Source organism: Austrofundulus limnaeus, unplaced genomic scaffold (assembly GCF_001266775.1).
Source record: "Austrofundulus limnaeus strain Quisiro unplaced genomic scaffold, Austrofundulus_limnaeus-1.0 Scaffold158, whole genome shotgun sequence".
Classification (NCBI taxonomy): Eukaryota; Metazoa; Chordata; class Actinopteri; order Cyprinodontiformes; family Rivulidae; genus Austrofundulus; species Austrofundulus limnaeus.
The window spans coordinates 452,628-463,299 of NW_013952560.1; the positions used below are offsets into that span (position 1 = coordinate 452,628).

Sequence of the window (10,672 nt, forward strand, 5' to 3'; positions counted from 1 at the left end):
GACATAGGGAAGACCAGAGCCCAAGGGCCCGAGAGGGATCCCGAGCGCAGAGCCCCAAGGGGCACCTGCACGGGAAGACCCCCCCACAGATCAGACCATAGGGGAGAACTGGGAGAGTCCCCCCAGCGACCACACGCACAGCCCCCGGGGCCAGCAGCAACGATGAAATGAAATTCTTACTTTGTCGTCCATTTTTGAATGCCAAGAGATAACTATATAAAAAATGAATCATCATTGAAAGGACACAAACAATGTTGATTAGATTAAAAAAAGAGACTAAACTAAGGATAATAACATGAGAAGGGAACAATATAATAATGACAACAAGAAGTGAACTGTACAATCAGTTTTTTTAGCTCATTCTTTGAGTTTTCTTCCACTGCGACATGCCTACAAAACCTCCAAAGGGAGACATCCACGACGCATCTCAGTTGGAGCCCTAAACCAATTCAGTTGACTCGTTTTGTTGCAAAGGAGCAACGACTCCAATCCAGAATGAAGGAGCTCCTCACCATATCTGTAAATCTGAGCTCAGCCATTCTTTTGAAGTTAAATCATCACATACTTCATGTTCCTTATCTTTATTCTTTTTGGGCATGATTTTATCTCATGATCATAGGTGAGGGCTGAAATGTTCAGTTAACATAACTTTGCTTCTACGCCAGTAGAGACCAGATCAGTACCCTCATTACTGCAGACAAAACCCTAACCTGTTGGTCTACCTCTCACTCTGTCCGACTCCAGTCATTGCCTGTAAGAGGGAAACAAAGATACTTTACTCTCACCCCAACCTGGAGGCAACATTCCCATCTTTATCCATTTCAGACTCACGACCCCCAGATTTAGAGGAGCTGACTTTCATCCCAGCTGTACAAGTCAAAGACAACAGCACCACACCATCTCCAAACCAGACACCCTTTTATTTAAACCAAACTATGGCTGTGGGAAAAAGACATGTCAAACACTAAGATTCATTTGCTGCTTGGATTTTCAGTGAAATCAACAACATTAAAGCCTGTTAATGCCACAGCTTTCCAACCTAGACCCCGATTTTGTTACTGCTGTCATTGTGCACTAAAACAAAGCCAGAAATTACACATTGGTAATAAATAAAAATAAAAAGTGGTGAAAAACAGTAACAGATGTAACCTCTTGTGAGTCTCCTTATTAGTAAGCTTTAGTCTCCCTACATTGTCATGGGCAGGCTGCACAGCTTTAGTCTTTTGGAGAAGAAAATCCATCAACCTGGCCTTAAATCACTGCATAATGAATTCCATCGTGCGCTACCCAGTTGTCTAATTCAAATTGCATGGAATCCTGATCCCTAAAGTCTGTATTTGTTTACTGAAGCAGTATGCAGAAGCCCGAATGAGGAGAAGGCAAAACCCAGAGTGTGTATTTAATTGCTTTGTTTTACATCCACATTCACGTCCGGCCTCTCCCAGGGTGATGTGTTGTTAAAAACTGCAAGGCCCCATTCCCACACTCGGCTCTCTTGTTAACTGTAATTGCACTTGTTGGTGAGCTGACAGAAAGCAAATAAAGATGGAAAGAAATTACCAGCATCATTCTAAGTTCCATGTTTGGATTTTCTTATTTTATTTAAAAAAAAAGTTTTTTTTTGGAAACTCAAAAGTCTACAAAGCTTTCAGTATACAGTGAAATATAGCTGAATTAAATTTGTGAAATTGATTTAGAAAAAGGACAAAAGTGACTAAGTAGGGTTCACTCAGTCAAACTTCAAAAGAGATGAATTATTCACAAAATCTGGCAGCGTGTGCACATGTAGCGGCTCTGATTTGGAGAGAGAGGTAACGCAGTAGGAACTCCCAGTAGAGCTGAATGTGCAGGTGTTCCTCCGAGTAAAATGCCACCTCCTTTACTCAATCACATCCTTTCTCTCTTTTCCTTATCAGACAGGTTGCTGTCTCCTGACTTTCTGTGGCTGTCACACATACACTCAAAGTCTGGTTGGGGCCATCTCGGAGCTTTCAGAGGAGGAAAAAGATCATTACTGTTGCAGACAGCAGCCATTTTATAAATTTGTACACTATCACAGGCTGCCTTTCCTTTTCTTTGTCACACTCAGACCGTCTCAAGTCACAGAGGAACTGTTCCCACAAATGTCTGTTTGACTACAGATGCTGAAATATACGGAGCTGCTTGTCCCCGTGCTTCTCTTTGACATTCTGGGTTGATAAGTTAGCTGCACGATTCATATGATCTTTTTAGAAAATGCTGTCATGATTCGTGGAGAATGATTTGGCTTCTCATCATTGAAAGAGCTGAACAATTGAAAAACTTGAAGTGCAAGGTGACAGGAGTTAGATTGTTCTTTTGCCTTCTCTGGTTCTTTGGTGATATTTTGTCCACACTCAGATAAGCTGGGATTTTTTCGTGTGTAGTTCTCCAACTCTTCTCAGTGTTTGATCCAAGAAGATTCAGGATGTAAATCTACAGAGGAAATTCATCCTCTACCAATCCTTAAATAAAATGTGATATGCACACAAAACCTTTTATTAAAGAGAAGTGAAAATGATATCCTTTGTCTTATTTTTTTCCCCAACAGCGCTACCGCAGTCCGAGTCCAACCAGAACTCCTCTGAAGTGGTCGACGGAGACGTTGCCAAGGACCCAAATGGCTTTCACCACGGCAGCACGGGCGCACCCACAATGAGTAACGGCAATGGAATCAGCCCCGGCTTCGGCGGCCCGGAGCCCACGCGGACGTGCACCTGCGGCGCCAACGTGGGTACGAGGACTGCGAGCGGCTCGGGGCCTGGAACAAGTGCAGCGGCGACCGCGCCGATGACAGAGCAGCCCAGGAGGCAGCCGTCCACGCCCGTGTCGCACAGGGTGCAGAGAAAATTAAGGTCCAGCTTGTCAGTCAACAGTGATGGTAGCAGACGTAGCAAAGGCAGCTCCACAGGCTCACAGAAACCTCCCTTACCAGAGGGTGAGTATCTCCACATTAGGAAAGAATGAAAGCAATTTATGGAGGGAAACTCTGCTCACACTCATACTAACTTATCTAACTTCTTATTGCTGGCATGCTCCTTTTTTTTTTACATCATTTCAGCTTCTAATGATCATTATTTTTTTTACCCGTGTCAGGGTCAGTTAAAAATTTAATCAGGAACTGCTAAAGAAAAATGTGACCCATCATATCGAAGAGGATTAAGTCAAATTTGGTCAAAATGACCTAATTACATTTTAAGATTCTTGGCTTTAAAAGCTACATTTTGATACCTGGATCATTATCATAATTAAATCCATATATTTGACTTAATTTGTCTTGTTGGTTACAATAATACATAAATATTTGGTCTGAATCCTAATTTKATGTHATTTTAATGAGGAATTTTTGATGTCTTTATAAAGAGGAAACCTCAAGCTATATTTGAATATTGAGATTTCCCAGCTAAAAAGGAACAAAACGTTGCTAGCTCACAGGGAAAATCTTTAAATTTAAGACGTTTTTCCTCAAAATCAGGTTTTTTTGTTGCTACTGCTCAAAAAAGTGCTTCAAAATTTTGTTTTATAATTATATTTCAGACAGTTCATTCAAACGATACATTGATAAGACTTTTATTCATTATATTTTTACAAAATGCAATTTTTGTTAACATTTTAGTCGAAACGCTATATTTGCCTATTTTTCCATGTACCACTTTTGGACTTAATCCTCGTTTCGATGTGATGGGTCACAAATGTGATCAAAAACTTCCAACACTTGGAGTTTTTTTACATGTATATACTTCTTTGTACATTCATTCTCAGTGAAAGACATTAAACCGTTAACCAAATAATTAAAAATAAAATCCAAGAAATTCAGAATTATATAAAAATAGCCCATTTTTTAAATGTAAAAAAAAAATAGACATTTTGTTTAACAGAAGGTAAGMGGTAAAAACACGTTATAGTAGACTGTAGTTCAGTGAAATGAGAACAGCATCAAACCAAATGGGGTTATTCTTGAGATGCTCATGAAATAAACCCTCCATATGATATTGATAATAAATTCTTACCATCTCTCACCTTTTAATGATGACGGTGCATGACCTCCCGTATTTATCACTCCCGTCAAGCAAATGACATCTTATCTCTCTCCTGTGGCTTTTATTTTCCTTAACAATAAGTCAGAGGGCCTGTTTGCCATGCAGGGAAGCCGTCACTTTGTCAGGTGCAAGGCCGAGGTGAGTCCGGTAATGAAGGCGGCTGGCCGCTCCTTTTCCGTTGGGGAGATAGGTGCGACCGTCTAACGAGGCCTGAGAGCACGGGGTGCCTATTATAAGTCGTGGCCAACCCTCGCCAGGCCCCTCACRGCCCCTCACACCTCTCTGGGCTCTTTTTGGCTCTCCCTACATCCCGTCAGCAACACCTTGGCCCTCATTAACAGGGCCCCGTCACCTTCTTCCTCCAGCTTCTCTGCTTTTTGCATGTGCGTGTGTGTTTATAGATCATGTTTGCTTATTGTTCCCACACAATAGCAAGAGTTTAGTCGTATTTCTTTAAAGATTAGTGATTTTTATTTTTTTCAACTTATTTTCAAAGCCCTGTCTTCTGTTGTTTTATCTAATTACTTAACTCTGTGTTAGCGTAAAAAGATAAGATGTAATTTAGTACATTTTTGATCTGATTATGACGACTGGGGGAGAATTTAAATGAGGGGAAAATGGTGACGAATCAGGTCTTTATGTGATTGCACATAAGTATGCATCAAGCCGTATCCACACAAACAAAACCAAATAGCTCTCACACATCTCAACACTTTGTGGGTAAAGCTCGAAAGCACCCGCGAGAGAGATATTCCAGATTTGTCATGTTTGTAATTRGTGCGGAAAAATACAACTGCAGCAGCTCAACAAGTCTCATAATAGCTGTTTTTGTGTTGCTTATTTGAAGACGTGCGAGCTTTCAGAATCAATATGCTCGTTCTCAGCTATTTATTTCCCCCTGGAAAACAGCCAAGCTGTTGTGTTTGAATGTTTACATGGATTAACATAATCTGTTTGCCTGTGAAATTAGCCTCCTAAACAGCCCTCTGAACACGGGATATAAAAGGCGTGAGCTAGTAGATGCTAGCTCCTGGGGAATAACTTGCTTTCTGTCTTTCTTGGCACGCGCTGCTGGCACCGAAGCCAATGTGCGATAATACTGAAGGGGTAATTTACCACGCTGCTTTTGTGCATCAGGGTGGGCTGTCTCTGCTCTTGCCAGCTAGTTTGTGTTTTTATTTGTGCGTAATCAGTTTAGGTTTCCAAGCTGCTTTAGCCTCATTTAAAGATTTATTCTTTTCTTAGCTTTGAGCGCAGTCCTAAACCCTTGCCTTTGGTTGTTTTCCTAGCCATGTTTTATGAGCTCCACTCCTCCAGCGTTTGGCTTTTCCCTCGGTCATGCATTATAAACAGAGCTGCTTTTAAGTTGCATGTGGTGGACCTTCACAATCCATCCCACATCCTCTGCTCTCTTTACCCACGTGTGCTCTCCAGTGGCCACCAAGGCTTTGTCTGATCAGTCCAGCTATTTTGCCCGCTCCCTCTTTTCTTTGTGAGTTTGAATGTTTTGCACAGCTTGCTGCTCTGAGGCCCTTCCAGCTTGTTTTGTGTCAAGGCTCTCCCCTCCCTCTTTTTTGATGTTGGCTTTCCAGATGTCTCGTAGTATTTCCTCAGAGGCGCCGGACGCAGCTTTTGGCCCCGGCAAACTCTGGGCTTCATCTCTGCTCGTTGACATTAAACAGGAGCGTTGTCAGTCTTCGCTGCTCCGTCTGTCCTTTGCTTGGTTTCACTCTGCCTTTCTGTCTGTCTCGCTGTGTTTTCATGGAGATGTGCCTTGCGCCCAGCTCTCTTGTGTACAATATACGACCCCAGCCACCCCCCCTCTTTCCCCGTCTCCGTGCTGGCTTCTGTAAGAACCAGACTAATCGCTGGTTCTGAATTATACATCCAAGTGAATAGCTGAGATGGCTGGCCACTGCTTATTGCCTATGTGTTTGTATCACATTCGCATTCTGCTGTTACGCTCTCAAAGCTGGCATGGTTATACCCTCTGGGTCCTTCAGAGTTTGTTAGGCTGAACTTTCAGGTTGTGTGCGTGCAGCTGTGTCCACTCTCACTGGATTTTTCGAGGCAGCGCTCTACAGTGGATGGCAGTAAATTGTAGACTGTGGCATTGTTGCAGCAGTTTGCATATCCACTCTTGATGTTCAACAGTGTGGGATATATTCTCATGCATCTTCCATCACTGCCTGGCCTCAGATAAGGATAATAAGATGCATTCAAACTTCACACACGCTTGCTCGTTTCATATTCCCCTTCGCTATCTTGTTTGTATCAGCCGGTGCTTCTGGTCAGCTCTGCAGCCGTCAGCACTGCAAAAATTAGGGGAAAAAAGAAGGAAAAAAAAAAACCTCCCCTCTACTTTGATTAATCAAACATGAGCGTTCAGAGGGCCTCTGCTCGCCTTCACATTCAGTCCTCCACACTCTCCACCTTTTTGCTTTCCTTCTAACCCAATCAGTAACAGGCTCCTTCTGATAGCTGGAGATGGGCTGATGAAAGTTATGCAAATGAGCCCCTGTTTGYAATGCTATTTTTCTGCATCTATCCACATCATGTCTTTTTAACGCGCCAAAGCAGCTCCGGACTCGGATCAAAAACCTCAGACAGCAGCTGTGAGGTGTGTGTGGCGAGTTCGTGCACTGAGGAACGGTCAGTGAGCTGAATACAGCAGAAGTTTTTAAGTGGGGAAACTCGTTCACATGTCCTATTAAATCCATTTATTTCTTAGTTTTTTTTCTGATTTTATTGTGCTGAAGTTCAGGTTTGGATTCTCTCATTTTAACTCTTCTGTTTTTCTGTTTGGAGCAACTTCAAACAGCAGAAATTATTGTAGCAGTCACATTTTTTTTAAATACTGTGAGATGATGCTATAGCCCAGAGGTTCTCAAAATGGGGTCCCTGGACCCCTAGGGGTCCGCGAGAGGTATCTTTGGGGTCCTCAAACATTTTTACTAAAATGTTAATTTGGTTTTTATTTTTAAAAATGCATGGAAAACAATGAACTAATAAAACAAACATAATAAACTTAATAAAAATATATATTCCCATGGCATTTAGGGGTTGAAATGATAATAAATTATCTTTTAAAACAGGAGGGGGTCCCTGGAATTTTTTTTTTTCTTTTCCCCAGACCCAAATGGCTTGAGAACCCYTGAAAGGTGTGGGGCAAAGATTTCCACACAATCCAGGCTTTTCTATCTCCTCAAAAAATCTTTCTTATTGCGAAAATCACAACAAAAACCTTCATTATAAAGAATTTCCTTTATTTCATCCTTAAACAACTCTAACAATACTTACATCTTGTGACTAAAGGCTTTCTGCTAAACCTTATATTGGTTCTATTTTGTTTCTCATTCAAACCAACACTGTTTTTATTCAACATGTAATCAGTTTTAAAACATAGAATCAGATTTATGATGCCTAATGGGTACATTTGTAACTCAAAGGAGAATTCTGAGTCGCAGCGAAGAAACAAGTGGAAATCTCAAACCAGCAGCACAAAGGGTCTGTGAGGAGGTTAAATGTTAATCGGAGGTGTGAGCATCACCGGCATTAATTCACCTATTTGTCAGGGTGAGGCTTTTGGACTCGGGTAATCATCTTTGTTTTATCAACCTTGCAGTTTTGCATGATAATGCCACAATTATTTAACAGCCTGTTAATCAAAACAGCAGGAGAGGAATTCACTTTTTAACATTTTCTTATTTTCTTCGACTCGCCTCAGTTTGCTGACAAGCTTCAGCCACAGATATGTTTTTTTTCTTCAGCATGCGTCTGTCTCGCTCACCCTGCACTGAATTTTCCCTTTTTTTAGATAATTTTAAGATTCCTTTACAAATAAAGTGTTTTCTTAGCTTTCTGTTTTATTTTGTTCCGTCGCACTCCAACAACCTGGCTCCCTGACTGGTTTGACTTGGACCCAGACTGCTGCGTTCACTGCATCCTGGCCTGCCTTTTCTGTGAGTTCCTGACTCTTTGCAACATGGTGGTGGCGCAGGCCTCGTGCGGCGCCTGCACGTCGGAGGCGTGCTGCTGCTGCTGCTGCGCCGACGACCTGGGCGACGACTGCAACTGTCCCTGCGACATGGACTGCGGCATCATGGACGCCTGCTGCGAGTCCTCGGATTGCCTGGAAATCTGTATGGAATGCTGCGGAATCTGCTTCCCCACATAGGATTCTTTGACGAACAAAATGAACCCTGAATTTGGGGAAATAATTGAAGGGAACTTCTGCTTTTGTCACTTTGAAATCATCAGATGGACAGAAGCGTGTGTGTGTGTGTKTGTGTGTCTGTGAGTGATAGTTGTGATGTGAATTTGCAGCATGCTTAGAGATGTTTTGACACTGGGCTTCTCTACCAAAACCAGCTCAGCGCAGACTAGAATCTAATCCAGATTTATCCACGTCAGTTAAATCCTATGTGTATAGAAGAAAAAGTATCATAACAGACTGCCTTTTCGTTGTTTTTAACGTCAAGATTGCTGTTTAAATGCATCTCATTTTGCTTCTTATATTCATTTTGAACAAACATTCCAGTTTATATATAATTTTCTTTTTGATGCTTTAAAACTAAGGTTGCATTCTCAGTACTGTACAACACTGTAAGTAGTTTGTGATGGCTAATACGACCATTATTCCATGTTGTAGTTTTGCCAAAAAACTTCCTTTTAGACATCTACTGTAGCATTCCAGGACAATTTAAACTGGTGAATTATTTTTTTAAATTCAGGGTGTCGAATAAACTTCTAAAATATGTGACCCATCATTTCAAAATGAGGATTAAGTCAAATTTGGTCAAAATGACCTAACTACATTTTCAGATTCCTGGCTTTAAAAGCTACATTTTGATGATTATCCAGAGATATGACCTAATTTGTTTTGATGGTTACGGTAATACATTACTGTTTGGTCTGAATCCTAACTTTATGTAAATTTATTGAGTAATTTCACAGGAAACATCAAATATTATTTGTATATTAAGATTTCCCAGTTGGAAAGAAAGAAAAACTTTGCTATCTCACGGAAGATTTCAAACTTTTAAGGCGGTTTTTCCTCAAAATCAGGTTTTTTGTTGCTACTGCTAAAAATGCTTCAAGAATTTTTTTAAGGATTATATTTCAGACAGTTGATTCAAATAATACATTGATAAGGCATTAATTCATTATATTTTGACAAAATGCAATTTTTGCACACGTTTAAATCAAAACCCTATATATGCTTATTTCTGCACATTCCACTTTTGGACTTAATCCTCGTTCCGATGTGATGGGTCACATATTAGATATTTACCTATAAAAACTGATGAGGGTTTTTTAGTATTATGAAGTCTTTATTTAATAATGCACAATAGAAATGCACAAAATTAGTGAWAAGCTTATAGAGGTTTGTAAGATTTTAGTGCTAATTTTTTTTAAAATCTCTAAAGAATCTCATCTCACATCCTCTGGTTTGCTAGCATCTTTAGACTTTATTTTACTGGAATAGAAGTTGATTTTTATTGTAAAACTGGAWACATTTTTGTATTAAAACATCTGTGCAGCTTATATTTTGCAATCGTAGTTGTTGTTTTACATTGCCTATGAACTGATTTGTTTCATCAGCTGGATTAATTCTCACTGGGTTGCCACTGTTAGAGACTCAACATTGACAGAAAAAAAATCAGTTTGAGTGTTTGTGACCAGTGAGCTTTAGGGCTGCCATTTTTTGAAAATCACCACATTTTTGTATCCACAGTTTGTGAAATTGTCCTCTAGAATGTGGACATGTTTACCCACCTCACACCAACCTCAGCCTGCTTTTACCTTAGCAGCTGCTCTCATTGTTAGGCTTTATTCCACTGAAGTCCAGTTTAGAAATGAAAAAGGCAGATTTGGACCAGTTTTTTAATGTCTTTATTATTATTATTTTTGAAATCATCTGAGTAAGTTTTAAACCTGGACATGTTTCTGTCAGAAGAAACATGCAAGTTTCAAAATACAGCTCTTTCACTCCATGTTCAGAAGTCAAGTGTCAAGACTTGAAATTTGCGATTAAGCAAGGAAACTGACAACCAAGGTAACAGTAGTGGAACATTCTGGAGACTCTCTTGCAAAGACTGTCTATCAGCATCCACAGCCCTTTGAGATACTATCATAAATTTTCTTTGTGATACATACCTGAAAAAATGGTGACAGTTAGTAGCAACTTATGCAGGGAAACAGCAGCTGTCTTTGTATTTTCTGTTCCTTAATTCTGTGCATCTCAGGCTGAGTATATGGTGAGTCACCAGCAGAGTCATTTTCTTGTCTTGGAGATCCGCTTTGATGTTGTTTAAGTGATGATACTTAACGCTGGCCCCCATTAGCACTGCTTACTAAATGGTAACCAAAAAAATAAAAGTTCCTTTCTAATTCCATCAAAGATAATGTGCTGTCATGCACAGCTCGTCTTAATAGCACAATGTTATAAGGACGTTGAATAGACACCTCTTCAGTAGATAATCTGCATAAAGTAAACCTCATTTTCATATTTATGATTAGCAAAAACCACAAGTGTGTTCAAGAGTTCCAGAGTGTCATGATTGTAGAAAATGTGAAGATTTTATGTTGCAGAAGAAATATAGCAAATGTCT

General features: G+C 40.3%; 1 protein-coding gene across 1 annotated transcript in view; it reads left to right on the forward strand.

Moving 5' to 3' along the window:
• Window positions 1-8,820, forward strand: part of mdfic (MyoD family inhibitor domain containing) — a gene marked incomplete in the record, with an annotated part of 25,816 nt that extends 16,996 nt beyond the window's left edge. The window contains 2 exon segments of the mRNA XM_014016955.1: window positions 2,570-2,956; window positions 7,985-8,820. Coding sequence (XP_013872409.1) covers window positions 2,570-2,956; window positions 7,985-8,235 — 638 coding nt within the window.
• Window positions 8,821-10,672: the final 1,852 nt, after the last annotated feature.